Here is a 27,725-nt window from a genome sequence, read left to right as displayed (position 1 = left end):
TGAACCCAAACCCAAACGCCCGCGCTGTGCGTGCAAATATGCCGTCCGTTCGGACCTGATATCGTACAATTTGTGCCCGTCGTGTCCCATGCCTATTAGGCAAAGGGGTCCGCGTTCATCATGCCGCGGCCACCGTCACGGCCGCCGTCGCGGCCAAAAGAGCCGCCAGTGCGTCCTCTGCCTCCGAAACCACCTCCCCTGCCTCCGAAGCCACCGCTGCGGCCGCCGAAGCCGCGGTCACCTCTGCCTCCAAAGCCGCCTCTCGAGTTGCCGTCCCTATTAGACGATCTGCCGCCACCTCTCTGGGAACCAAACGGGTTGGAACTGAAGTCCTCATAGCCAGGGCGAGAGGGCTTGGTCCTGGGAGCGTCTTCCTCAGGGTTGTGACCGATGGTAACGCCAGGAAGTCTGGCGAGGCCCAGCCTCTGTGCCAGCATCGGCGAGATCGCAGGAGGGTTGCGCATGCTCCAGCCCACACGCGAAAGGTTGTTCAGGTTCTCGATGAGGTCCGACTTGCGAGGGTACCACTGGTACACGCCCAGCAGCGCCTTGAAACACTTGATCTTCTCCACGACGTCGATCTCGCGGAAAGCTGCCTGCACCATGCTCAGGATCTTGCCAGCGGCGGGCGAGACCTGCGCCTCCTGCGTCAGGTCCAGCGACGCAGTCTCGAGGGTCGAGTCGCGCTTGAGCGGGATCTTGCCACCGAAACGGTGGCGCGCCTCGCGGTCTTCCATGTTGTTGAGGATCAGCCAGCCCTCACCTTCCTTACCCGCGCGAGCGGTGCGGCCAATGCGGTGAATGTACTGCTCGACAGACGAGGGCAAGCCCATCTGAATAACATGGGTGACGTTGGGGAAATCCATGCCACGGGCAGTGACGTCCGAGGAGCAGAGAATGCCGGATGTGGCGCGACGGAAGTTCTCGGCGGCCTTGGTGCGAGCACTCTGGGAGAGCTTAGAGTGAATCTCCAGGATGCGAGTGGACCTGCCGAAGGGGTGTTCCTTTCCGCCAAAGGCATCTCTATCCTCTCCAGGAGCCTTGAGCTCAAGGAGGGCGGATGTGGCCATGGTCACCTCGGCAGTGCTGCCAAAGTAGACAATGGCCTTGAAAGGGCGGTTGTTCTGGGGATCCTCGTTGTACTTGGCGATCTCGCGCGTACACAGCTCGGTGAGGGCCGGAATGTTGTTTTCAAAGCCTTTGGTAGTTACGAGCTTTTGAGGCACACGTGCGTGCGTGGGCTCCTCATCCTCACGGACGCACTGAACAAACTGGTAGCCGGGCTTCAGGGTGCTGCGAACGATGGAAACGACCTCTCTGGGCACGGTGGCGGAGAACATGAGCGTCTGGCGATCCTTCTCAGCAGCCGTAGGCAAGAGGCGCATGATCTCCTGAAGTTCGGGCCAGAAACCCTGGTCAAGGAGGCGGTCAGCCTCGTCGAAGACCATGGCGCTGAGGTCAGGCGCTTCAACTCTGCTGTAAGGGTCGGAAAGAATATCCTTTAAGCGACCAGGGGTACCGACGAGAATGTGACATCCTTCTCTTTGAATGGCACGCAGACCTGCCGACTTCTGGGTACCTCCGACAGCAGTCTGCACAATAACGCCAGTACCGCTGACCAACTTCTTAGCCTCCGCCGCAATCTGCTCCGCCAGTTCTCTTGTCGGGGACACGATGAGCGCTCTGATATCGTCCGCCGTGCTCCTGGGCCCTCTCCTGCCACGGAAGCCCTTGGCAAGCTCGGGATCGACGTTGATGATATTCTGCAGCACCGGGAGAAGGAATGCCATGGTCTTGCCAGTACCTGTCTTGGCCTGTGCGATGATGTCCGTGCCACTGATGGCGGTGTTGATAGTCTGGCTCTGAACGTCCGTCATAGTCTCCAGACCCATATTGGTGAGATTTCTGATAATGTTGGGGTGTATGATGTTTCTGTCTTGGAGTTCTTGGAACTTTGTAATGGGCGCCGACTCTTCAGGAGCGGCGGCGGCGGCAGCCTCATTGCGGAGAAGGGGAGATTGGTGTAGGCTGCGCACGATCGAAGGCTGCGATTGTCTGACGATGCGATTAAATCTCAATGCGCGGTTTGCGAAGAGGTTGCTCGAGGGCGCCGACAAGGCCCGAGGGAGCGATGCCGAGCATCTCTGGAAAGCCCTGCGCATCTTCGCGGTGGTTCCGACTCTTGTTACAGCACAGTTCTTTTCGCGGAAGAAGCAGAAACGAAAAGAAGGGCTATGCTGTGTTTTCGGCGTGGAAAGGGGTATCACAGAGAGAAAACGATGGACTGTGTCGACGGAGGGCAAGTTCGCGCCCCCAGGTAAATTTTGGGACGATAGAGGCGAGACGATCGACGCTTGGACCACATTTGCCGCAAGGGGTCTTATCAAGCGGCGAACTCGAACTCCCGTCTTTCTCGTCATGACCGCAACGATGTCGTCTTGGAACCTTCTCGCGGCCTTCGAAAGAAATATATGTACTTGAGAAGATAGCCAAAATCCCTCGACCTAATTGCTCGCCGATCGAGATTCGTCTTCCAGAGGGCTGTATCACAGGCCTAGAGTGATCAGTATGTCACTTGCCAACCAAAGGCCTATCGAGGCGTCACGTGAGCTTTGCTACGGGATATGAATAGATACGCGAAACCCCCCAAAACCGGACGACTGATGTCTTTCAAGCCGGTTATGGCCGCTTCATTGCCGTGCTCACACTGCTGTCCAATACATCAGTGTGAGCGTACTTTTTCTCGGATGCCTGGACTATTTCATGATCGCCATCGAACGCTTCGAGATCATTCAATCCACGAGGGAAACTTGCATGTAAATCTTCACCCTCATTTCCACTTAGACAACCATTCCGTGCGACCTTGAAACCGCGAGTTAGATTCGGAATGTAACAGCAAGCGCCAACCTGAACTTGACATTGGTCAAGCATCCACGATTCTCATATAAATCTTGGAGTGTACCATGCGCAAAACCGAATCATCCAACGGGGCCTTTTCCTCACACGGAGCCTAATGGGTCGCGGATAAAGAACACTGAGCTGTGAAATTGGTCTATACAATTGTTATTGCAGGCCGAAACCATCGTCATAATCTCTAATAGCTGCGCGGCAGCTTCAGCACCTTCTCACCCACGAAGTTCATGATCATCTCCTAATTCTCTCGTCAGCCCAGTCTCCAACGCAAATCTCATCAAGCGCAAAATACTCACCCTACTGACAGGCGCGATCCTGGGCACAAAGCACTCGCGCATATACCTCTCGACATGATACTCGGCCGCGTAGCCCATGCCACCCATGCTCATGACGCTGCGCTCGCAGGCCGTAAACGCCGCTTCGGCAGCGAGGTATTTGGCGCTGTTGCAGGCGACGCCGACGGCGTGTGTCGTGATGCTCGGGTCGTGCTTGGGGTGGTCGGGGAAGGAGCGGTCATAGAGCGAGGCAGCGTGGTATGTGGCGAGCTTGGCGGCTTCGAGGTGCATGTAGGCGTCGGCGAGCGGGTGCTGGATCGCTTGGTTTTGACCGATGGGGCGCGAGAAGACGACGCGGTCGCGGGCGTAGTCGGTTGATCTGGGGGAGTTGTTAGCTTTGACTTGGGGAGGTGAGGTTGGGTTGGTGGATGACTTTTTCAGAGCGGCGTAGCCGAGTCCTAGGGCTTCGCCGGCGAGGAGGCAGCGCTCTGCATTCATGCCGTGGAGGATCTGTGGTCATTAGTGAAGACGCTCGTTTGTCAGTGTTGGCAATGCGTACAATCTTGAACCCCTGCCCTTCCTTTCCGATCAAAGCATCCTGAGGAATCTTGTAGTTATCGAAGAACACCTGGTTAGCATCGACCGCACGACCGCCCATCTTCTTGATCCTCTTGGCTTCTAGCCCAGGCTGACTCAGATCAAAATCGACGTAAAACATCGAAAGCCCCTCAGAAGGTTTCGTCACTTCCTCCAAGGGCGTCGTCCTAGCAAGCAGCACCATCTTCGTTGCCACCTGCGCGCTCGAGATCCAGATCTTCTGCCCACTGACGGAGTACCCATTGCCTTCCTTCGTAGCAGTCGTCTTCAACTTCAACGTCTCAAGACCAGTGTTAGGCTCCGTAACGCCAAAACACGTCCGCCACTCGCCCGAAATGATCTTCTTCAAGAACCGCTCCCGCTGATCCGGCGTCGCGAACTTCGACACAGGCTGCGTGGCGTACACGTTCGCGTGAATGCTCTGAGCGCCCGCGAGTCCAGCGCCGCTTTCTGCAATGCTCTGCATCATCATCGTGGCCTCGGCGATTCCCAGTCCGGCTCCGCCAAGGTCCTCGGGCAGAGCGATTCCTATCCAGCCGTCTTTGGCCAGGGCGGCGTGGAGCTCGTGGGGGTAGGTCTCGGTTTGGTCGTGTTCCATCCAGTAGTCGTCGTCGAAGTTGGAGCAGATCTTGAGGATCGCTTCGCGGACGGTCATCTGTTCTTCGCTGAAGCCGGAGGTTTCCATGAGTCTGCGGTGGGCGGTCACTGAGAATGGGCGGGAAGAGCATTGGTTAAGTCTGGTCTTTGTTATTGGAAGGATACATGGTCTTCTCGTTGTTGGCGCTACGGCCAATCGTGAGGCTGCTCTGATCGAAGATATAAGGGATCGAGACATTGTGGGCGGCTTGTGAGAGTAATACGATTGAAAAATGGACGAGTAGAAGAGGGTTAGATGTTATACAATGAGGACTTTTAGGAGGATGACTCTGACAGAACTTCAAAGACATGCATGTTCATTGCAATGAACAAAAGTCCAGTCGACGTTCATATAGAATCCGGAAATGTCGTGGAAATAAGACGGCCTGTATGATGCATCTCCACATTATGGCACGCGCGAGGCGGATGCGGAGGTCGGCACTCGGGTACCCTTGGTAGATCTTCGTCAAGGGAACATTTATTGCCCGAAGGTTATCTGTATGGTCAGATTCAGGAAAGCGGTGTCAGAGCGTCTCGGTGTAATTGACCAAAACTCGAATTTATTTGGTAAAGTGTGTATTTCCCTGAAGACATCGCGATGTGGTCACACGAGTGAAGCCAGCAACTCGCCGAACCGCGGCATCTCCAGCCACACTTTGCGGCGTCGGAAGCTCTGGCAAACTTCCAGACTGACGTCGCAGGCGCAACCATCCTTCACCCAAACACAACCACACACAACCATGGCCTCAGACACAGAAGAACGCCAGCGCTCGCGCTCGTCCCCGCGCGAAGACTCTCGACCTAAAAAGCCAAAATCCGGCGGCTTCAAATGGAAGGCGAAGCGGCCCGCCGCAGACGCCGACAAAGCGAGCAGCGACGACAGAAGCCTGAGACGAGGATACAGAGACCGGTCGCCGCGCCGCGACAATTACACCCGGAGAGATCGCGACAGAGAAGATGATCGTGACCGCGACCGCAACCGTGACCGCGATCGTTCGCCGAGACGCCGGGATAGAGAGGGCGGCGACGGCTATCGGCCCTCTCGCGACGATGCGCGTAAGAACGACGACCCTCTGGACCGCGTATCTTCGAGCGCACGCGATCGGCCGGCAGCTTCGTCTGAGAAGACCGAGAAGAAGGACAAGCCTAAGAAAGCGCCCAAGCATGCTGCTCCTTCGGAGCCGATGATTATCGTGAACGTCAACGACCGACTGGGTACGAAGGCTGCGATTCCCTGCTTGGCGTCGGACAGCGTGAAGGCGTTCAAGGCGATTGTGGCGGCGCATGTTGGACGGCAGCCGCATGAGATCATGCTGAAGAGGCAGGGCGAGAGGCCGTTCAAGGATATCTTGACGCTTGCGGATTACGGCGTCAGTTCTGGTGTGCAGCTGGATTTGGAGATCGACACGGGCGATTGAAGTGATGTGACTTTTGCTTTGGGTATGAGTATGAGACCAAGAGTCTGGGGGCTCATGTTGTTAGCGATGGCGTTACAGGAAGGGCTGCACTGGGAATAGGGCACTACTATGCGCCGACGTTGGAGCAAATCAAGCGAATTGAAATCATGCGGAGTCCGTTTCTGCAAGTCCACTGAAATGCGAAGCGAAGACTTTGATCAACAAGCTCGGCATCTACAGCAATACATTGAGTGGAACGATTATAACCTGCATCATTCCTGGGGCTCTACTTGCTCGCTTGATCGTCTGGTAAGCAGCGTGGAAGCGAAACATAGCCTAGTCTCAAGAAAAGAAAAAGACATATAGTCATGATTGCGAAATACCATCAGCGTCAAAGGTCTGAGTCTCAGGCTAACAGGCAGTATCAAATTACCACGCTAATTAATCATCATCAATCTCTCTCCCATAACACCAGCCTTCTCCTCCTACCTCCTCAACGGCGAACTCCCCAACTCCCCTTCATCATCGTCCAACCCCCTCAACGCCCCAATCATACTCATCTCCTCCTCGCCCCCCTCCAGTAAACTGGGACTCATGACCGGACTGTGCGCGACGCGCGGCCGGCTCTTGAAAACCGAGTCGTACTCCGCGCTGGCCTCGAACAGCTGCTCGCGCGGCGTGATGGCGCGCTTTCCGGTTCCCCTGCCGTCTTCCTCCTCGCGGCTGGGCGACAAGCTGCCGACGCTCGAGCGGCGGACGCGGGGCGTTGTGAGCGTTGGCGTGTGTAGGGAGGTGCGGGAGCGGGTGTGTTTGGAGGGGTTGCGGCGGGGGGTTCCGGCTGGAGATGGGGATTGGGTGTTGGAAGCGGAGATCGATTGGAGGGTGCGGTCGGCGAGGGTGAGGGGTTGCTGGTGGCTGTCGGGAGAAGTGGGGAGGGGCGTGCGGGTGATGTTTGAGGGCGGGAGGGGGAAGTTAGATGTTGTGATGGCTGGGGAGGGCGGGTCGTTTGGTGAGTTTGTTGTGGGGATGAGGTTGCGGGTGTTTTCGCTGCTGGTGAAGGCCATGGAGGAGCGGGTGCGGTCGGCGAGGGAGGGGCGGTGGGTGTGCTGAATTGGTGGGAGAGAGGGTTTGGTGATCTCCGAGTCGTCATACGTGGAGTCTTGCTTTGGCGGGTCGAGAACCACTGAAGAGGCCGACCTTTCGGGTAGTGCGAAACCAAGGCCGCTGTTGACGGACGTTGCACCGTCCATCTGACTTCTCTCGTGGCGGACGGAGTTTCCCAGTGCCGCATCGATGCTAGTTGGAGACTCGAACTGTGCTTCTTGCGGTGATGGCAGGATCGAGTTACCTCGGAAACTTCTGCCACCCCGGCTATTGGTCTGCCGACCAGAGTCATCTAAAGCGCCTTCAATGCTGCTGAAGGACTCATCGCCTTCCTCGTGAGGTGTTGGTAGCGCAGATGGCGGCCGAGAAGTGGAAGCGGAATAAGCTGAGTTAGGGCTCTCATTGCCAGGTCTCGCCGTCTTGAGCGGTGAAAAGAGTTCAGTCTTGAGAGGGATTGGACCACGTTGTGAGATGACCTTTGGTTGGTGGTACGAGCGAGACCGTGACGAAACACGCCGTCCCATCCCTGGTCTGAAAGGCGCCGGACTTTGAGAAGGCGAATGCGAGTGCTGGCGAGAATGTGCTGATTGAAATGAGGAAGACCGACGAGCGCCAGTTATGGCATCCGACATCGAGCGGTTGTGTCGTGCGTCTTTAGGGCTTGCGTTCCCGTTGCGTCTTGCATTCTGCGCCCGCCTAAGCTCTTCTCGCATCGCCGAGAGGATATTGTCGTAGCCTACCACATGCGCTGATGCAGCTCGAGAGTGAGAAGACTTGGTCGGAGAGGTGCTGCCACGTTGTTGCTGAGCATCTGCCAGTGTGAGATCAGAATGCTTGTCGAAACGGATCGTCACTGAGCCACCTCTAGCTCTGGCTTCATCCTCCGGCGACGGCTTCGGTTTAGCAGCCTGGATCTTGTCATAAAGAGCCTGCCACCGCTTCATCCGCAAGCTCTGTCCTCTCGCCTTGACCTCGATGTCCTCAACCAGACCAACGTCTTTCCGAGCAGATACTCCCGTTGCAGAATCGCGATCGAACAGCGATTCCGTAGAATCAATCAACACCCTATCCCCACTCGCAGCATCACCCCCAAACAATACAGCCTCCCTCACCCCATCATCCCCAACCCACCCCTTCCGCAGCGCATCCTCAAGCGGCCTCAAATCCCCCAACCTCCTCTCCACCTCTTCACCCTCCGCCCGCCTCAGCACATCCCTCCTCTCCCCCAACTCCTCCTCCTTCCCCCTCAACAACCCCTCCAACTGCGCAAACTCCTCCCCCAACTTCCTCCTCTCCGCCAATCTCCCGCCCAACCCCACCCTATGCGCCAGCACAAGCGGCGCCAACACCTCCCTCTCCGTCCTCCCCAGCCCCTGCGCAAGCCCCAACCTCACCCCCAGCGCCCCCTCATACCCGCTCCTCCCCCTCCGCGCCAGCACCCGCTGCCTCAGCACGACCGCCGAGAACGCCACGCACGCCTCCCAGAACTTGTCCCCCGCGCACTCGTCCAGCATCGTCTTGCGCAGCACCGCCTCGCGCCCCAGAACGCCATTCTTCTTCAGCCCGTCCAGACACCGGTACAGCGCCGCGCGCAGGTTGATGCTCTGCAGCGGCTCGAGCGGCGGGAAGAAGGGCTGCAGTTTGTCGGCTGCGAGCGCGGGGTCGTGCAGGCGGAAGAGCTGGTAGAGCGACCATTCGGCGGCTTTGATGCGGGCGCGGGAGTCGGTTGCGGAGAGGGTTGTGGGGGTTATGGAGGGCCAGTCGGGGAGGAGGTCGAGGTCGAGGAGGCGGAGGTTGGTGAGGTAGAGGGTTTGGAGGGCGGGGGAGCCGGGCGCGGTGCCGGTGCGGGGGGTGGATTTTGTGCGTTTGTGGGTGGGCGTGGAGGCTGCTGTGGTTGTGGTTGTGGTTGTGGTGTTGGAGGCGGAGGGTGGGCGGTCCATGGTTGCTGTTGTGGGTGGTGGTGTGGTTGTTTTCGCAGGGCGGTGTGGGTGGTGGATGAAGCCCTGCGTGATCAGATCTTCATGTTTCGGACTGAGGTGGTGTATGGTGTTCCTCTGTTATTTTCAGCAGTGCTTAGCAGAAACTCTGTGTTCCTGCATCGGCATGCGGGCGTGCTGCGCTACGTGGAGGTGGAGGCGGTAACGTTATAAGCGGGAGTAAATAAAGCCCAAAATGGGCCAAACAGCAGAAGCCGAGGGATCGGCAGGGCGAGTTAGGGCTTCCGTTGCTTTGCGGTCCCCGCCGTCCCGCCGCCACTTCTCAACCCTGCCAGTAAAAGTGAAAGCAGATAAGGCGAGCGCGTTTGAGTTTTGTTTCTGTTTACACGCGTGGACGTACTTCACTGCCTACCGATACACTTGGCTGCTGCCTATTCTATTTGCATTGTCCTCTGGGTGTCATATTGCACAAACACTTCACACCCACGGCGCACACTCTGAGTCAACCACTCTTAACAACCAAACCCATCACCCCAACGCAGCCCAAGCCGCCAGACACCACCGTACAGAACCAAGAACAGCACCACCAACAAGACCCAATAGCCACACAAGAACCATGACGCTCGAAGAAGCCCCCGAAACCAACGCCCCCGCGGCCCCCACCTCCGGCATGCTCACGCCCAACACCGCCACGAAAGAACACTGGACCCCGCAAACCGGTACGCCCCATGTCACCCACCCCCAAAGGCGCGCCAGCCTCTGCCCAAAAACTGACAACTCTCCCAGTCCTCCGCACCCTCCCCCACCCACCGCCCACAGACCCCCAACCCACGACCCCGATCCCCTTCTTCCACCTTCTGTCGCGCCTCAAAACGACCAAGCGCGAAGGCTGGCGCCGCTTCGGCCTCAACCACGGCGAGTCGATCGCAGACCACATGTACCGCATGAGCATCATAACCCTGCTCTGCCCGCCGGCGCTGGCCGCGCGCCTGGACATCGCGCGCTGCACGCGCATGGCGCTCGTGCACGACATGGCGGAGGCGCTGGTGGGCGACATCACGCCGATGGACAACGTGGCGAAGAGCGAGAAGAGCCGGCGGGAGGCGGAGACGATGGACTTGCTGACGAAGGAGTTGCTCGGGAGGGTTGGGGGTGGGAAGGCGGGCGAGGAGATGCTGAAGGTGTGGTGGGAGTACGAGCTGGATGAGACGGAGGAGGCGCATTTTGTTCACGACGTGGATAAGATGGAGCTGCTGCTGCAGATGGTGGAGTATGAGCGGGAGGCTGCGGGGAGGCTGGATTTGGGGGAGTTTTCGCGCGTGGCGGCGAGGGTTGTGTTGCCGGAGGTTAAGGAGTGGGCGGAGGATGTGTTGAGGGAGAGGGAGGAGTTTTGGAGGGAGAAGGGGGTTGAGGCGAGTTGGATGGGGGATGTGGAGGGGGGGAAGAGGGAGTTGCAGGATCAGTATTATGGGGTGAAGGGGGAGAATGGGGAGACGAAGTGAGGGGGGACTTTGAGCGATGGTGGAGAAGTTTTGAATCGTGTAGGTCGATGAAAGCGTTGCTGCTTTTGCGAAGGCGCCGGGGATAGACAAGATACATGGAAATTTGCCGGTTTGCGCGTGCGCAGAGCGAACGGAAGAAGTCAGACACTTGGACGCATAGAAGGCACGCCACACGTGCAGCAGTCGAAACTGGCATCCACCTCGATCGATGAGGCTTCAAAGATTCACGATCAGAGATAGAAGAACACTCGAACCAGACAATCAAACAAAAATACATGAAACCTCACGAACAAACAACATTCACAAGGCGTAAGAAGCATAGAACGCACCCCACACGCGCAGCAGTCGAAGCCGACACTCACGTCGATCACCGAGGCTCCGCAAATACACGATCAGATCAGAGATAGAAGCACACCCTGAATCAAAACCAGATAACCAAACAACAAAACACTCACCAAATCTCACCAAACAATAAACCCCAGCATACCTGTATCCTCCAATAATAACAAAACCCAGCCCCTTCCCCAGAATCCCCACCCAACTAAGGTGACAAGCACCCAACCCCTCCCTCCTTACCGGTTTCGCTACCAGCCCCAAAACCAGCAACCCGACACCACGCCCGGAAAAGCCCCCAAACATCCCCATCCCCATCCCAACTCCCCGGCTCCCATCCCAGAAAAAAACCGCCCCCCCAAGCCTGCACCCCGCCCGCGACCGCGTGACCAAACACCCCAGTCAACCAGGGCGCCGGCTGAAGCTGAAGCCGAAGCGAGGGCACCCGCTACCTTCTCCGCGGGCGCAGGGGGGCGCAGGGCGTATGTCAGCAACGTGGCGGGCTTGCGGCCGTCGTCGTCGTCGTCGTCGGCCGGGGAGGCCGGTTGGTTGGTTGGGTGGGAGTGAGTGGTGTGGGCGTGGCTGAGCTGGGGAGCAGGCAGGGCGGGAGGGAGGGAAGGTGTTGGTTCTTTTGTTTTTTTTGGACGGAGCGCGGGCACGCTACAGCGACGGCGCGGGAGTGAGTGGTTCTGCGGCGCGATGCTGCGCTGCGCTGCTCCCGGGGGCCTGGCCTGGCCTGGCCTCGCTCGCTCGCGATTAAAGCGAAACGGGTTAATCTGCTTGCGAGCGAGCGAGCGAGGACTCGGACTAATGTCGACTTGCCGTGTCCGTTTCGAGTAGTACCGGAGGAATTAAGCGACAGTAGTGCTTAGGGGAACTTCGGAAGGAAGGGGCGATCGTGCGGCGAGCGCGCTGCTTGGTACCGTGCCCCGGATCGATTGGGGATATGCAGAAGCGAGGACTGGTGTGTGCTGTGCTGTGGTGTGCTGTGTGATGGCGGCGGAGTAGTCGACGGGCTCCACCACGCAGGAACGACATGATTCAGGCGTGCACCCTGGATTGACGTCCAGGGCTCGCATCCTCTGGGCCCTGAGTGTGAGGCAAGGGCGGCGGTGGTTCAGGCGGGGAGGGGGGAGAAAAGGCGGGCCGGAAAAGGGCGCATTGCGAGCCGCGCGAATCCAGGTCCCGCATGACCTGGCTGACAGGCTTCATGGAATGTGCAGGAGGCCATACAGGAGGCAGCATTTCATTGAGGCGTCGGTCTCTCGGCAGCAGGCCCACATGGGGTAAAGTGACTGATCACCCGCAGCGGCTGGGGATTGGTTCCGATCTGGGTGGAGTTGGAAGGATCTCCGGGGTGGAGTCGTCACTGGTTAGTAGTAACGTAGCGGATTGGAGCCCAGAGGGCGGGCGATACGATGCCACGGCACGAGTTGGGTGGTCCTGCCGGCAGCGCCCTGATGTGCAGTTGCGGCTTGCGTTAGACTCGAGGGTTTGCGAGCGCTGTAGCCGCAGTAGCGTGTAGATCGCTGCGTTCTCCTCACCTCGTTCGATGTGTGCGCGTCAGCACGCTCAGAATTGCACCGACACGTGAGGCAGCAGACCGGGTTGCGAAACGTTCAGAGTTGCTGGGTGACGTCCTTGGTCACACTCGTCCTCCAACGACACGCCCACAGCATGCCTCAGGCGCGGCGCGATCTGCGGGGTGTGCGCACAAGCTCGGAGATGTTCATCGCACTCGAGTCAGTGGTCGCGCGGCCGTGTGCTGCGAGCCTGCGAGTCGAGCAACAATGGACCAGCGACGCCTCGGAATGGCCTGGGCCGAGTCCTGCGGCGCGGCGTAGCTGGATGCGATGCGCAGGAGTGCATGCGGTGGCTTGCCGCAGCGCGCATTCCCGCGCCGGACGGGCAGAGCAGCAGAGCAGCAGAGCAGCGCACAGCACAGTCACCGGGACACGCGCGGTTCCGTGTCGGTGGGAATCTTGCGGGCGCCGCTCATGCAGCAGCAGGAGGCAGGGCCGGGGCCGGCGCAGGCTGGCGCTGGCCAAGAGAGCTGTATCAGCCTGCAGCCCATCATTGGCGAGGCGGCCACGAGTGCTGGCGTCAGCGACTTGCGCAGCGCACACCACCGCAGAGTCAGACACGAAGGCAATCTGGGCCATCTCGCAGTCTGATGAGCCGGGGCAGCGCGCGCTCAGCCATTCTCAGCCATCATCTCACACTCCATCGACTGCCTCTGCCCATCGCGGCCGCGTGGGACCCACGCACGGCAGGGCAGGGCAGGGCAAGCAGGACAGGGCAGGGCAGGGCAGGCCGAAGCGACTCTAGCGCCGCCGGGCCAGGCGCAGGGTGGTCAGCGGCGGCTGGTGGACGGGGCAGCATTGTTTGGCTGTCTGTTGGGTGTCTGCGGCCATCTGTCTGCCTGCAGCAGTAGGAGCATCGCAGTATGCCAGTATGCTCCTCCACACAGATCCCCCCGCCGGGCGCGCATGGATGCAAGGCTGAGGGCCCGGACCGCGGATGGGCAGGCGGCAGACCCTCAGGCAGACCCTCAGGCGGACCCTCACGCAGACCCTCAGGCGGACCCTCAGGCAGACCCTCAGGCAGACCCTCAGGCAGACCCTGCGGGCGCTGGCTTCGCTCGGGTGCGATGCTGCCGCCCCGTGAGCGAACGGCCGGCCGTCTGGGGCGTCTGGGAGGCAGCGCTGGAAAGTGCGGAGAGAGCTGCACGGCGGGCTGCCCGGCGCATCCTCGTGCATCGTCGTGCATCGTCGTGCATGCACCCATGCAGCCCATGCATCCATCCCATGCCCACCGACACCCATCACAGAGCCACAGACGCCTGCCGCGGCCGGGCTAGCCACTAGCCCCATTGCGTGTGTGCGGGCGAGCCGGCCGCTGCCTGTCAGGCGCATACGCCGACGCCCACACGCCAGAGCTGCGTAGCTGCGTCCTGCCGTGCCATGCCCACCACCACCACCACCTCCTCTTCCTCCTCCTGCACCCCCAACATCTCATTGCACCGCCGTCCGTGACCCGCCACGTGCTCGCACGCAAACCGCACCCCGTCAACTCCCTCGCCGCCGCCAGCAACCCGCCGACCCACCCGCAGCACCCTGCGAATGAGCATGCTGCTATCCTGGCTCCGGGCCTCGAGCGTTGTCACCGCGCCCCAGCCCTGCCTCTCGCCGACCGCACCCAACTCTCCCTCTCGCAGTCCAGCAAATATACCGCGACCATGGTGAGCGGCGTCGAGCTCAAGCGATCCATGTCGGGCACCTATTCGTCTGAAGATAAGCCGCTTGCGAAGCAGGAAGTCGACGAGCACGAGCTCGATGTGGAGAACGACGTCGAGGACGCGGACGGCGCGAAGCCGCGGAAGAAGAGACGCCTCGTCCAGACCAGCGACAAGAAATACGAGTGCCCCGAGCCCGACTGCGGCAAGAAATACTCTCGCGCAGAGCACCTATATCGACACCAACTCAATCGTATGTGTAGAACCTTCCCGAGTCAAGTGGCTTTTTGAGTTTACATCTCCACGACCCTGGCCAAGAGCACGACCCTGACTGACGATTGTGCAGACACCCCTAAACAGATATATCGATGTGACCACCCTGATTGTCATCGACACTTTGTCCGTGCCGACCTTTGTGCCCGACATAAGGAGCGACATACCGCCAAGGGTTCGCATCTGCAGCGGAAGGATGCCTTCAAGACAAATCATGTCAATGAAGGCAATATGTCCGACCCGTCCTCGCCCACCGGCACACACACCATCAGCGCATCACCTGTAGAGCCTGCACATACGTACCACCAATCCACGCAACCGGAATATTACGCACCCCCTGTACTGCATCATCACTCATCTCAAGCATCGTCAAGCGACTTCTCTGGACATGGCGTTCCTCATCCCGCTCCCCCCAAGATCGAGACGAGAGGATCTCTCGACTCGCACCTTCCCAATGGGAATAGTCAGACTGCTTATCCTTCGATGAATGGGACTTATGATTCGTCGATGATGCCGCCTGCCACAATACCGGAACGCCGCTTCAGCTACGACAGTTCATATTCTTCTCGCCCCGCGTCGAACACCGGCAATTACTCAAATCAGCAATATCAGCAACCTCTCACGCCCATGCAACCATTGCCAATACCCTCGCCACAGTCATTAGGATCAACCTATCCTCAAGCATACCAGACTCCCACCTCGACGAATTACCGATCACCAACCGCCTACAATTCCTTACCACCACTTCCGCCTTTCGGCTTTCAGTCTAGTTACAGCGTCCAAAATGGCGATCGAGGCATGGTTCTCTCAGCGCCCTCCATGGGAACGGCAGACCAAAACGGGCTATCGAACGGTCGCAGTGACAGTTTTACCGACTTCAACGTCAGCGTCATGGACATTGCGGCCAATTCATACACCCTGCCTGTCTTCAACGACGAGTATGGCCTAAATCGTTCGCCTCCGCTCGCCTTGAATGACGACTTTCTTGCGTCTCTCTTGGGAACAGCTGGCATGGCGCCTGACCCGATCATCCCCTCTCCGCCCGGCCCCGAACCTGTACAAATACCACAGCAAACCTACAATGTACCGTTGCCGAAGATTGAGCCGAACGGCACTTCGTACGAAATCCCGCCGATCAAGCCAGAGTATCCCGGCTCGCCGACAGCCAATGGCACGCTCGACATCAACATGAAGGAGAGCGCGGTCAGCGAAAAGAAGCGATTACGCTTGATCGAACTGATCAACAAACGCTTCACCGACTCGGAGCAAATGCCCGATCGCCGGTCGAGGGACGCTATCATGGAAGGCTGCTACGACGACCCGAGACACGTGATGAGCTTGAAGATGCAGCGTACCTTCCTGGCGAGTTTCTGGGCGCATGTCCACCAGCAGATGCCGATCCTACATCGACCTACGTTCAACCCAGAAACTTGCCCGGATCTGCTCCTCATCGCCATGATGTGTCTCGGCGCCAGCTGCCTCGAGCGTCTGTACCCGCTGGAGTTGACGGAGAGGTGCGCGGAGTTGTCTTCCTTCTTGGCTTATCATGTTCGCTGGGAGGTGTTCAAAGACGTGGAGTTCAGGCCTACCGCAAAGCTTTGGACATTCCAGACGATGCTTCTGCTCGAGATGTTCGAAAAGATGTACAGTACACGGAACCTGCACGAACGAGCACACATCCATCACGCCACCACCCTGATCGTCATGAGGAGAGGTTCTTCCCTCATCGGCAGAAGTGCAATAGAATCTCCCGGCAACTCCAACGATCCCACACGCACCCCGCCCGGTCCAGACGGCAGCATCAACACCAGCGGTGTCAACACGCCCGACGCAACCTGGAACAGATGGATCACCGCCGAAGCCACCCGCCGCGCCGCCTTCGCCGCCTTCGTCATCGACTCCACGCACGCGACGCTCTTCGGCCACTCGGCCGTCATGGCACCGCACGACATCAAACTCCCTCTCCCCTGCGACGAAGCCCTCTGGGCCGCCACCAGCGGCAGCGAAGTCCAGCGCGTCGAAGCCAGCCTCGCGGCCAACGGCTTCCGCGCGATGCCCTTCCTCGAGGGCCTCCGCCGCACGCTCAACGGCATCAAGGTCCGCACCAACACCTTCGGCCGCGTCATCCTCATGGCCGGCCTGCTCAACGTCAGCTGGCACATGAACCAGCGCGACCTGCAAATCACCTCCCTGGGCGTCAACAACGCCCTCGGCAGCTCGATGAAGTGGCGCTCCCCGCTCACCCGCGCCTTCGACCACTGGCGCCGCGACTTCGACGACAGCCTCAGCAAATCCGACCACTGGCAACAAAACCCCCCCAGCAGCCCCTCCAACCCCTCCAAACCCAACCCCGACCCCGCCGACCCCGACCGCCCCCCCGCCTCCTCCTCCCACCCGCACGCCGAACCCCCGGACTCCGTCTTCGAGTCCCGCACCTGCCTGCACTCCCTCGCCCACATGGCCATGCACGTCGACATGATCGACTGCACCGTCTTCGCGGGCTCCGAGCGCGCCCTCGGCCGCGCCGTCACGCCCGCCGACCGCGCCGCCGTCCGCAAGCGCATGCGCGACACCTGGGCGCCCTCCGCCCGCGCCCGCGACGCGGTGTTCTACGCTTTCCGCTTCCTGCGCGAGGTCCTGCTGCCCCCCGGCTCCGCGGAGCACTCCGAAGCCGAAGGCCAAGAATTCCCCTACAGCGCCCGCGACGACTACCTCCTCAACCGGCCCTGGGTCCTCTACTTCGCCGCCCTCATCGTCTGGGCCTACGGCTACGCGCTCGACGGGCCCCTGGCGCCGTCTTCCGTGCCCCATCTCCCGACTCGCGCGTCGCAGATAGCCGATATGCGGGCTTTCCTGACGCGCGTGGGCGGGGTGCGGACGCCGGACGATCTGGAGGCGCTGCGGGGCGGGCGCAATGCGTGTTTGGGCCTGCTGGTGCTTTTGCGGGAGTGCTTTGCGCGGCCGAGGTGGGAGTTGCTCAGGGATGCGAGCGGGATTTTGGGGGCGTGTGTGGGGTTGTTGGTTGGGGAGGTTGGGGAGGGGGGCGAGGGGAAGAGGGAGGGGAAGTGAGGTTGGGTTTTTTGGCTGGGTTGTACATGATAGGTATGGTATGGGATTGGATGTGCGAAAGGATGGATGAATGCATGGCGCGGCGCGGCGCGGTGAGGGGACCAGTGGTCATCGGTCGCGCGTGGGACGGCGTGGCGTTCTTTTTTCTTTGCGCTTTGCGCTTTGCGGTGTTGAGGTTGTTTGTATGTTCTGGGATTTTTTTTTTTTTTTTTTCTGGCGTTGATTGCGTTTTCCGGGCGGCATGTCGTGATACCCTGCTTACCTTTTTCTCGTTTTTGTTTGTTTTTCCCCTTTCCTTCAGCAAACGGGGGCTCGAAATCTACCTTACTGTATGTACACCCTGCTGCTACTTGTTGGAATGTCTGTCTGTCCGTCTGTCTGTCTGTCTACCTGTACGTATGCGGAAATGATAGGAGAAACGCAAAAGTTTGAAAGATACCTCGTACTGTACCTCGTTTTTGCGACCTGCCTTACCTTGGCGCTTCTGGCCGCTCTGAATGCTTACATGTACCTACCTTCTGTGAGAGTAGGATGACGCGACGATTCTTCGGTTTTGAACGACTCTGCGGAAGGGAAGACTGGAGAAAGGCGGCTGGATGCCGCGACGAGGAGGAGGAGGAGGACGACGACGACGACGACGACGACGAAGCGATGCCCGCCAGATTCCAACCCGGCCTCCTCACTCAGCGCGCCGAAAGAGACGCTCAAGGCGGCCGTAGCCATGAAGCCCCGTCGTCATCCACTCAAATGTACACAAGCAACACAGCCAGACACGCCGTCCCCAACCACCGCCCCTGCCACGCCATACGGTGAGCAGAAAACGGCAGGCCTAATGCGCAGGCGCTCGAAAGCCCATTTGGATGCCTTGCACGAAATGGACACGGCGATTTGTCACGACTTTCGCGGACGCGACGCCGAGGCGCTGGATGGAGCGCGATGACTTGAGGCGGTGACTATCCGGGGGGAGGCATCGCGGCTGTGCTTGCGTTGACCGGAGCATTTCACCGCGAAGTAGCATTCGAAGTGGAGGAGCCGGCCATGATCGGACGGGCGACCGACGACGTGGATGGGGATGTGAGACTCGCAGCAGGCAGTGGAGGCGCGTCTGCTGCGTTGCGCGCGCTGCGTCCAGGTGTTCGCGCTGCGCTGCGCTGCGCGGCGTCAGCGGTGCGTGCGTGTCGTCGGTGCGGGCATGCATGGGCGTTGGTTGGGGAAGGCGCGTACCTGGGGGTAAGGCTGGGGTTGTGCGTGCGGAGGAGAGGCGAAGCTGTCGGCCAGCCACCAGTCGTTCTTATCTTGGCCCGTGGGATGCAGGCGACGGTGCTTTGGCGGCGGTGAATGGGTGATATATGCACGGCGGCGTAAAGTCCATGGTATAAGTCTCCGATGTCCTCAGGCAGGCAAGTTCCGGTCAGGTTCGCGTTGACATGGCTGTGGTGAGAACGGGGTCTGCCCATTCCAACCGGGGAGCGCGAGCCATTGCTCCGTGGATCTGGTTCCGACGGTTGAAAGGATTCGAGATATTGTCCGAGCGCTGGTACGGGCGATCTTCACACGTGCGCGGGAGGCGGTGACAGGATCCCTGCGAGGGGATGGGCCATGGTACCAGCGTGCGACGTCTGCGGAAGAGACAGCGGTGGAGGCGGCGGTTCTGGACCCGCACACAGTCAACGTGTGGGACTTCAGGAGAGATGGCATTGAACGCAAACCGCGTGAGTTGATCCAGGGTAGAGGGCCAGCCATAGAACTGACTGTGGATGACGGCAATGCTCCGGATCCCAAGATGTGACCTTCGATGTATTCGAGGTAAGCTGGGTAGATGGCTTCCTGGTCGATCATATGCAGCCACAAAGAACAGGTAGTTCCCAGTCACAGAACTCTCGTCTTGGCTGGGCTTTGCTGTGGAAAGCTTCTGTCGTCCTGAGCTCCTGGAGGATGTGATTTGACAAGAATGCGATGCCCACAACTACCAGCAGAGATCTGCAATCGTCGATTTGATGCGGAGATCCTCTGGAGAGGTATATGTAGATGGCCTTTCCTGCCCCTCGGTCTCCTGTATGGAAAACGGTCGGGGTGCAGCCACCAACGATCGGCGCGAGAACCGAGACGTTGTCTCACATCATTGTCGATGTGAGGGGATGCGAAAGCTCCGCTTTTCCTGATCGTCTAGCGATGCCATTGTTCAAACAGGCTTTCGGGATTCTCAATGGACGGAATCTGGAAGCTAGCTTCGTGGGATCTGACTTCGTCCACACGGTAGGAAAGTCTGGCCGTCGCTCGAGAAGGAGAGCCGGCGGAACGGTCTCAACAAGACGGCATTAAGAAGATCGACCGCGGAACAGCCGTAAACTCCATGGAAGATTGAACGGGCTGGAGTTTACATGAGAGTTTCGACCTTTTGGGGACGAAAAGTATCACCGTTTTACTGTTGGAGCCCAAAACCTCCTCGATCATGACAGATAGTCGGGTAGAAATAGCAAAGCCGCAGCTTTATCCTTGTAGCGGCCACGGAAAGGCTGTATAAGGCTGGGCAGGGTCGAACAGCCTCCAGCCGGCTAATCTTGCTCGTCAAAGTCGCTCGGAGCATAGGAATCACCTCCGTGGGGAGTCAGGACGTGTTTGTCGATAGTCGCGAGCCATCAGGCGTCGTGTCTTACCGCCACCCAGTATAAGCCCCATTGCAGATGCTAGTGCTTCGCCTTGGTTCTCTTATCGAGGTGCGCATTAATGGCTGGAGACAGATCCGTGGGCCAGTAGTATAGGCGTGTGATAATGTTTTCGGAGGGGTTCATGTGGTTGGGAGAGGTTGCCCCTCCCGGAGCGATCGGCGTTTCATCCCTGTGCGTGAACCCGTTCGGTCGGGGGCGTTCCAGGCGTCTGGGGAGAGTTCGCGGCAGACCAGACGGCTGGTATTTTCGGTCGCCGTTGCCAGCTATAGCTGTCCCCTATAGTAGTGGGCTTGCTGAGTGCAACCTCAGAGTCGTTGATGCGAGCACGGCAGGTGTCCCGCCCCCCTCGGCGGGCCTGAGGCTACTGCTGCCGCATGCTGCTGGGCGGAGTCAAGCAAGTCGCCGGAAGTGGCTGCGCGCGAGCGAGTCTCTTGCGCCGGGCCGCGGCTCTCTGCTGCGATGGCCCACACACGAGCGACTCCGGTGGCACGGATCGGGTGCGCAGCGTGGGCAGGGAGGCCGGCGAGCAGGACAGGACGCACGCAGACGCCGAGCCTGCGCGTGTCGCTGCTGATCGCAGGCAGGGGAGGCGTCTGGGGGTGCGACAAAACGCGTGACGGGAGCGGTGCGGCCACGCTTTCTTCACGATGCGCAACGAAGAGCGGTACGCCAGCCTGTCGCCGTTGCGTCTGTCTCACTCGCGTTGCTGGACGGCGCGCAGGGGCTGGCCGCGCTCACGTGCCATCCTCTGCTCGTCGGCCACCGGCCTCAGCGGCGCTCTGGTCAATATTGTAACATGGTCATGGCTCCTGCGACGACACCACGCAGACGGCCGCCGTTCAGGGATGACGACGCCTCGCCTTGCCGGCGCAGAGCCACACCTAATCGGCAGATACAGTGGCGCGCCTCGCGCCTTTTCGTATTCCCTGGCGCCGCCGCCGACTCAGGCCGCCGGAGCCAGCAACGCGCCGCGCTGATTTAGTGCTGGGTAGCGACAGTAGCTCCCCTGCGCCCACGTCCGGCTCGCGGCCCCGGGCCAGCGCTGGCGTGCCGGTCGATCGAGGCGTCTCTTCCCGCCGCCGCCCTGGCCCTGCGCGCAGCCTCTATAGCACTCCCTCATAACACGCCCATATCATATAGCAGCGCCTCTTAGCACAACCATGCATCGCGTCTGCGGCTGCACCCGGCCTGTCCGGAGCTGGCGGTCCGCCTCTAGCGGCCTGCTGCCCACTGCAAATCACCGCTCCGCCCTCCCAGCTCTCATCGTGGCCCATGTCCCACTCGCAAACGGCCACCACGGACCCCGTCCTCGCGGACCATCCGCACTGCATGATCCCGGCAGGCTTGCGGACTAGTGCCGGTGCCGCGTCCTGCCGCTTGGGAAGACCTTCACAAGCGCGCCTTGCTGCGTCGTTGGGCGATCGTCGGCAGCTCCAGTCACTAGGCTTTGCACCACACCGTGTTGGATCGGCTCCATTCTGCTCCAGTCCTTGCAACCCTTGGGTCCCTGTCGCATGCAGGTGTCCGCGCGGGTCTAAACTACAAGGTCTCCCTCAACCCTGCGATCCCTGGCCAACCCAAACATATTACTTAACCCTACCCGGTTGCTGTCCTTCTTGGGTCACTTCCCTCCTCCACTCGCAACCCATTTCATCTGCCTCGAAGCATCACTCTCCTGCGTTGCGAACAACGACACTACCAAGCTTGCAACCTTCTCCCTAGCACGCGCAGGCCATCGATATCAAACTCGATCTCTTCTCCACCAGGCACTCTCCCCACTCCATCAACCTCGCATTCGCATAGCATCATGTCTGTTCCTACTCTCCGCCACAGGCCTTCTCGTCCTGCCTACCTGGATGGCCTTTTCAGTCCCAAACAATCCAACCCAGACTATCGACCAAGGACACCGAGCTTGACCAGGAGCGCATACTCTTCGACTGAGAGCATCAATGCCACCACACCAAGCTTCGACTACACCAACACCAATTGGCAGCAGAGCCTCAACCACACTCGACCATTGACTCCTGCCTGCGAAGAAGAAGCCGAAGTCGAGGCCAACTCTTCCGGCGACGACTCCAAATCCGTCCTCTCGCTCTCCATCTCCCGCTCTCTCAAGCCTCGTCTTCGCTTGCGCAACTTCAGTCTCAAGCGTCGCTCCGAGCCTTCCCTTAGCCGGTCAAACTCCTCCCGGCCAACGAGCGGCGACTCATCAAAATCTCCCACCTTCTCCAATTTCCTTCCTGGCAAGAGGCACTCCAACCCCACCAGCAAGCCGCTGCCTCCCCTTCCCGCACAGGCAGTGCCACCGCCCGTGCAGACACAGGAATTAAACTGCAACCGGTGCTACTACTTCGCCGCGAGGAACTGCAAAGGCTGGACCATGGGCGGTTCCTCAAACGATGCTTGCGAGGCTTGCTTGGTATGTTGCATTCATAATAACACTTACAAGAGTAAACGCTAACAACCCTTACAGCAAGCTGGCTTCTTCGGCGCTCCTTGATTGACTGCCTTTCACTTCATCTGTTCAACTAAGAACATTCCTTCTTTTCATTTGTTTCCACTGCGCTTAGCGTGGGTGTTTGGGAAGGTGACGAAACCTTTATGACCGGCCTTAGCGCCACCACACGACAGCCTGAATGTCCCGGCGCGGACCAGCGACTGATCTATTTTCCTTCTTTTCTTGGGTGTATGATGACGGATGGGCTGTCAAATTTACGAATCAAATCGATACCAAAAAGGGCAAACAAAAGAAACCAATCGGGTTGGGACTCGCGTCCCGGAGATGGAACTTGCAGCTGTTGATCGGCTGCAGAGAGAGTATCAAATTAGATGAATCAAACAAATCGATCTCGTCTACCACATCACATCACACATCACGCCATGTTTCTCTTCTCCAGCCTTCAATCTCGTCTACGAAACAATCTACGAAACAACCACGATCGCGAAACGATGACATGCGTGACAGATCGGTTCTCGACACAGAACAAGCGACGCCATTGACGCCTTCGTCGTACGAGCATCTGTCAAAAGGTACGTACCACCACCACCCACCCTTCCTTGCCTCGTCAACCCCATCAACCCCGAACGCCACCGCCGCCGCAGGTTTCTGCCCAGCCTCCCGCCATATCCAGAAACAACCAACACGCGCAACAAACCGTACGCACCACGCCACCCTGACGTCCTCGCGCATCCAAACCCAACAGGCTGGACTGGAAGCTGCGCGCCAAGACGGCGCGCAAAAGCGGACCCCCGCCATCGCAACAGGCTCAGCTTCCCCGGCGCTGCCGCGCCCATATATCGCCGTCCCGCGAGCGTTATATGTCAGATGTGATATGCATTTGTGTGGACTTGCGCATGCCAGATCCGATACGCTTGCGTGCATGCATATGACGGGCTGCGCCCTGCCCTACCCTATACTTTACGGAGCGCCAGCCTCTCGGAGGCGGCGGCGGCGGCGGCGGCGACTGCGCCGCGTCTTAACGATTGCGCGCTTTTGCGGCTGCGTGTCTATGCTATAGTACCAGTAATGCTGCGGCGTCTGAGCCGTGTGGGTGGTTTTGGTGCGTGTTCCGGGTTACTGGAGTTGCTCGGTATGGGGCTCGCTCTTGCTCTCTCTCTCTGTGGTTGTAGTGGCGAGCTCTCTCGAGTGCCCGTTTTCGGACAACGCACCACGGCCGGCCGGCAGGCAGGCAGGGCGAATGACACTGCCCGGAACCTGTTCCCTCTTCCCACTGGCCGTCACCCTGCTTTCTCCACACACACGCATTGCCTGTTCCCTTCACCTCCCTCTCAAGGCACCTCAAACACCTCCGTCCTATCCTCCAGCACCGGCAGCAGCGGCGCCAGCGCATTCGCATCCCTCAGCACCTCCGCGACATTCTCACGCATCCCCCTCAGCCTCTCCCGCAGGGCCTCGTACCCCGCCTCGCGCGCCGTGTACTGCCTCACGACCTTCCTGCCCCCGTGCTCGACGTACACGCGCGTGTCGCGCAGCCGCACGACGACGCCGTCCAGCCGCAGGAAGAAGCGCGCCAGCAGCAGCAGCCGCTCGGGCATGACGCGGACTTTCACGCTGAGCAGGCCGATGCCGTTGTCCGCGAGCTCGTCCTCGTACAGGTCGACCGAGTCGAAGAAGAGGATCGGGTCCGGGCGGCTGAGGAGGTCGGTGCGGATGGGGTCGCGGCTTTGGTCTGTGAGTTGCCAACCTTCCTCGCCGGCTGCTTTGCCGTCCGGCGAGGTCGTCGTCCCTTTGTAATCCGTGCTGTAGCTCCAGTCAAACGGCCTCACGACCCTCTCCGCGCCCGCGCCCATGCCCTCGCGGTCCTTCTTCCACGCGTCCGCGACGGCGACCTGCAGCATTCCCTCCTCGGTCTTCGAGACGCGGTCGAGCGCGTCTTCGGCGTTGAAGGACAGTTTCCAGCCGGACGGGACGTGCTCGATCGCGACGAAGTTGTCGCCGAAGATCATCTCGGGGATCGGGATGCCGATGCGCGCGGAGAGGGCTTCGATCGGGTCCGCTTTGAGGATGGGTTGTTTGCGGGTGAGGATGCGCCAGGCGTTGTTGGGCGTTGTGAAGGTTTGGGTGCGGGCGTTGGGGCCGGCGGCGGCGGTGTTAGTGGGGGGAGAGAGGCGGCCGTTGGGAGTCGCCATGGTAGGTGGGTGGTGCCGGGGAGCGTGTTCTGGTGTTTGTCGACGAAGGTGGTGGTTGCTGGAGCCTGAAGAGCTCAGGTACAGCAAGGTACCTGCCCGCGATCGCTTATCGATAACGCAGGTCGTGCCTGATGCCCAAGGCCGTCCACCCGCCAGCCAGCCGAGCGGGTAAGTCTCGGGAAGGGACGGCTGCTGCCGCCCGGCTTCTTCTCCCCTTGACCCTTGACAGCAGTCAACAACGACGCGGACGCAACCCACACAACAAGCAGCGACGAAGATCCCTCGGTCTCGACTTATCTTCGCGCCCGCACTGTCTGCTTTCGCGGCCCTGCGCAGGCCGGTGACGACGAAGGCGCAATACTCCGGGCTAGGAGAAATCGCCAGACACCGGGCTCGCTTGCTAGCTAACGGCGGACCCGTCGCGCGCGCTTGGGCCCTGAAGAAACGCTCGACGGACGGTGTGGGGCTGTGTGAGCACATCTTCATTTCGCAACGGTGTGCCCTGGTGAAGACGGTGCCTGCTGGGTGTTGACTGCTCATGGACGTGTGCGTCGAGGTCTAGAAACGTGTGCCCGGCGGACGGTAGGTCTATTTTTCGACGAGCTGGCTGACACTCACGATGGATATCAACCGCAACGAGTTGCTCGCCTAACAAATGCGCATCGCGATCGAGATACTCCTCCCGGCCAGCCGACCTGCCAAACCACCTCCCCAACTCCACCACTCCCCAATCGCCCGATCTCCCACTCCCACCACTTCCTAGAGTTACACCTCGCACGCCCCTCTCCTTCCCTCCCCTGCACCGCACAAACCACTCCCTGAGCGACGACGATCACCTGTCACCTCAACCCCGGCATCCCAGTCTCGCGTTCAACCGGCGGGCCCAGCGGCCCGACCGCATTGACAGCCCAAGTACCGATCGACAGGCCACGGCAGACGCGAAACCCGGACGAGGGACCTCTTGCCCGTTTTTGTATGCTCCGGACGCTGAGGCCGGGTTGCTGGTCACTACGTAGAAGCCTGGACAGCAATCTCCGTTGCTGCGCAGGTGTCACTTTTGACGCTGTGCTGGAGGGCTGAGTCCGGGATGGTGGGAGAGGGGATCTGCGGTACGCGAGGGCGAGGGCGAGGTGTTGGTTTGTGCTGGTGCTGGGGATTGTGAAGCTTTGTTTCAAGTTTCGATACCATGAATTCTGTAGCCGAGGTTGCGGTGCAGTGCGGTAGCCGAGGAATACAGCCAGGTATCAATTCGAGCGATCGACATTGATAGGTGGTGATGAAGAAAGCTTGCTTTCCGGCTGCCGCTGTGCCGGTAGCATCCTGTATGCAGGCGCGAACGCTTTCGCCTGTGTCTGCGTACGGAAAGCGAATGCTTGTCTTAATACATGGCTTATGAGCTGGGTAAAGCGGCATCAATCACAAGCCCTAAAGTTGTGATGACTTTTTTCGACCAGAATTCGTGTGAAGCAAACTTTATTTTCTGATCAGCTGGGGCTTGCGGTGTCGATGAAATGCTGCAGCGCGTTTCCTCTAGGCGACATGAGGCCATATGCGCGCGGGAGGACGTGCTGCTGTGTCGGCTTCATGGGGATCTGGTATGAGTTGTGTGAAGTTAGAGGGAGTTCGGGAGAGAACAATACGTTTCATTCCTGGCTGTCTTTCCAACAGAGCATTATGAAGAAAAGACTGGCGCATGTATTGACGAAAATCAGCTGCGTCCCAGCCCGCCATCATGACCATTTCCTATCCGTCGTACGAAGGCGAAACCCCGTGTAAGGCAGAAGAGCAGTGACAGATGGATTGCTGATCACGAAAGCCAGGATCAGACCGGAGATGACCGCAGTAGACGACACAGTATCGATTGTAGCAATTACAGACGACCATGCGCCAGTTCATCGCCTCGCAATTGGCAGCACAGAGGCCGATACTGACGCCTTGCGAAGCAACATTCATGTGGCTCATGTCTGAATTGCTAGGAGTCGCGATGTGGTGGCGCTGTCCATGATTCTGGTTCGAATGGCAATGTTGAATGACACCGTCGAATTAAGTATCGCCTGGACACATTGATGCCAGCTCCGCCAATGTCAATCTCAAACAGAGTAAATGCAGCAAAATACTAAGGTTGTGTCGGGTTTGTGGGCCATGACTCCGACAAGGGGTTTTCCACGGAGAGGGACTTGAGATGTTCGAGGCAGCAGAGGTGATACGGGTCAAAACACGCGGCAGATATCGTGCGCATTGTTGAGCTCGGTTAAGGTCCTATCAAATGCTGCCTTCCTTCAATTTGGACCGCGCCCAATAAGATATCAAACATTCCGCCACCAGATGCGGCGGAAGCCGGCTGGAGTAGTGCACACGAACATCCGCTTCAGTTCTTCGCGTGACACGAACAGAATCGCAGTTGCCAGAAACGTGAAGTTGTGAACTCTGGCTGAAGGGATAAGGCCATTGCAGGGCGATAGAAGCTGCTGATTTCACATGCCTGCTTGAGGCCAGAACGACAGCGAAGCATGCGTAAAGCCAAAAACCACTGCTATCGACCTTGAGCCTTGATTTGACGACTGAAGAGCACAGAGGCTTGCGCCATGTTTCTCGGGTGACCTTCGAATGGGATTCATACATTACCGCTTCTCTGGACCTCACTCTTCAACAGTCTGGATACCTCACAGCACCAGCAGCTCATTATGAGTCCTTCGACAGGGCGGTCGGTGCGCCAATACCGGATAGTGGCAGCTTTCGTGGCAATAGCAGGCTTAGTCTTCGTTGGTACCATGCTTCAACTTGGATCGTCGCCTAAACTTCGCCTTCTAGATTCAGGATTCGGCACGACGAAGGACTTCACCAGCGACCGACGTTTCTACGAGATTGAGGGCCTCTCTTTGGGAGAACCATTCACAGACGACGTACTACTGGGGACAGAAGACGGTCATATTGAATCGCTAAGGGAAGCACTTCGATCACGCTTCGCTGCTACCCTGGCACGAGCCGAGAAATCGCCTGCGTATCCGAACTGCACTTTGCGACCACAGAGGTACACCAGAGCAATGCTGCATTCCCAGGAAATTGGAACATCATGGCAAAAAACCAGGCGAACCGCCATTGTCAGCATTGCAGTCAATCTTCACAACTCCGAAG

At 59.2% G+C, this 27,725-nt stretch overlaps 8 protein-coding genes across 8 annotated transcripts; 4 read left to right on the top strand and 4 right to left on the bottom strand.

The window, feature by feature from the left end:
* Positions 1-95: 95 nt before the first annotated feature.
* Positions 96-2,162, bottom strand: WHR41_05515 (uncharacterized protein; the record flags this gene model as incomplete). The annotated part of the gene is made up of 1 exon (XM_069374120.1): positions 96-2,162. One exon carries the CDS (start codon positions 2,160-2,162, stop codon positions 96-98), a length of 2,067 nt encoding a protein of 688 aa, XP_069229473.1.
* An 863-nt stretch (positions 2,163-3,025) lies between these two features.
* WHR41_05514 (uncharacterized protein) lies at positions 3,026-4,742 on the bottom strand. The gene is made up of 4 exons (XM_069374119.1): positions 3,748-4,742; positions 3,622-3,698; positions 3,210-3,567; positions 3,026-3,151 (listed from the first exon to the last, which is right to left on the bottom strand). The coding sequence occupies exons 1-4, from the start codon at positions 4,618-4,620 to the stop codon at positions 3,095-3,097; spliced, it is 1,365 nt and encodes a 454-aa protein (XP_069229474.1). The 5' UTR covers positions 4,621-4,742; the 3' UTR covers positions 3,026-3,094.
* A 419-nt stretch (positions 4,743-5,161) lies between these two features.
* WHR41_05513 (uncharacterized protein) lies at positions 5,162-5,839 on the top strand (the record flags this gene model as incomplete). Its single annotated transcript, XM_069374118.1, has 1 exon — positions 5,162-5,839. The coding sequence occupies one exon, from the start codon at positions 5,162-5,164 to the stop codon at positions 5,837-5,839; it is 678 nt and encodes a 225-aa protein (XP_069229467.1).
* A 464-nt stretch (positions 5,840-6,303) lies between these two features.
* Positions 6,304-8,862, bottom strand: WHR41_05512 (uncharacterized protein; the record flags this gene model as incomplete). Its single annotated transcript, XM_069374117.1, has 1 exon — positions 6,304-8,862. One exon carries the CDS (start codon positions 8,860-8,862, stop codon positions 6,304-6,306), a length of 2,559 nt encoding a protein of 852 aa, XP_069229468.1.
* A 613-nt stretch (positions 8,863-9,475) lies between these two features.
* On the top strand, positions 9,476-10,361 carry WHR41_05511 (uncharacterized protein; the record flags this gene model as incomplete). Its single annotated transcript, XM_069374116.1, has 2 exons — positions 9,476-9,578; positions 9,646-10,361. The coding sequence occupies 2 exons, from the start codon at positions 9,476-9,478 to the stop codon at positions 10,359-10,361; spliced, it is 819 nt and encodes a 272-aa protein (XP_069229469.1).
* A 3,380-nt stretch (positions 10,362-13,741) lies between these two features.
* WHR41_05510 (uncharacterized protein) lies at positions 13,742-17,271 on the top strand (the record flags this gene model as incomplete). Its single annotated transcript, XM_069374115.1, has 2 exons — positions 13,742-14,182; positions 14,276-17,271. Exons 1-2 carry the CDS (start codon positions 13,933-13,935, stop codon positions 17,269-17,271), a joined length of 3,246 nt encoding a protein of 1,081 aa, XP_069229470.1. The 5' UTR covers positions 13,742-13,932.
* A 3,785-nt stretch (positions 17,272-21,056) lies between these two features.
* Positions 21,057-22,801, top strand: WHR41_05509 (uncharacterized protein). Its single transcript, XM_069374114.1, has 2 exons — positions 21,057-22,359; positions 22,414-22,801. The coding sequence occupies exons 1-2, from the start codon at positions 21,748-21,750 to the stop codon at positions 22,438-22,440; spliced, it is 639 nt and encodes a 212-aa protein (XP_069229376.1). The 5' UTR covers positions 21,057-21,747; the 3' UTR covers positions 22,441-22,801.
* Positions 22,802-23,729: 928 nt separating this feature from the next.
* WHR41_05508 (uncharacterized protein) lies at positions 23,730-24,590 on the bottom strand (the record flags this gene model as incomplete). Its single annotated transcript, XM_069374113.1, has 1 exon — positions 23,730-24,590. One exon carries the CDS (start codon positions 24,588-24,590, stop codon positions 23,730-23,732), a length of 861 nt encoding a protein of 286 aa, XP_069229375.1.
* Between the last annotated feature and the right edge of the window lie 3,135 nt (positions 24,591-27,725).

The sequence above is a fragment of the Cladosporium halotolerans genome (assembly GCF_011745625.1).
Source record: "Cladosporium halotolerans strain TM138-S3 chromosome Unknown Sca15, whole genome shotgun sequence".
Classification (NCBI taxonomy): Eukaryota; Fungi; Ascomycota; class Dothideomycetes; order Cladosporiales; family Cladosporiaceae; genus Cladosporium; species Cladosporium halotolerans.
The sequence above is the reverse complement of the archived record's forward strand: the minus strand, read 5'-3'. Positions and strand labels throughout refer to the sequence as shown.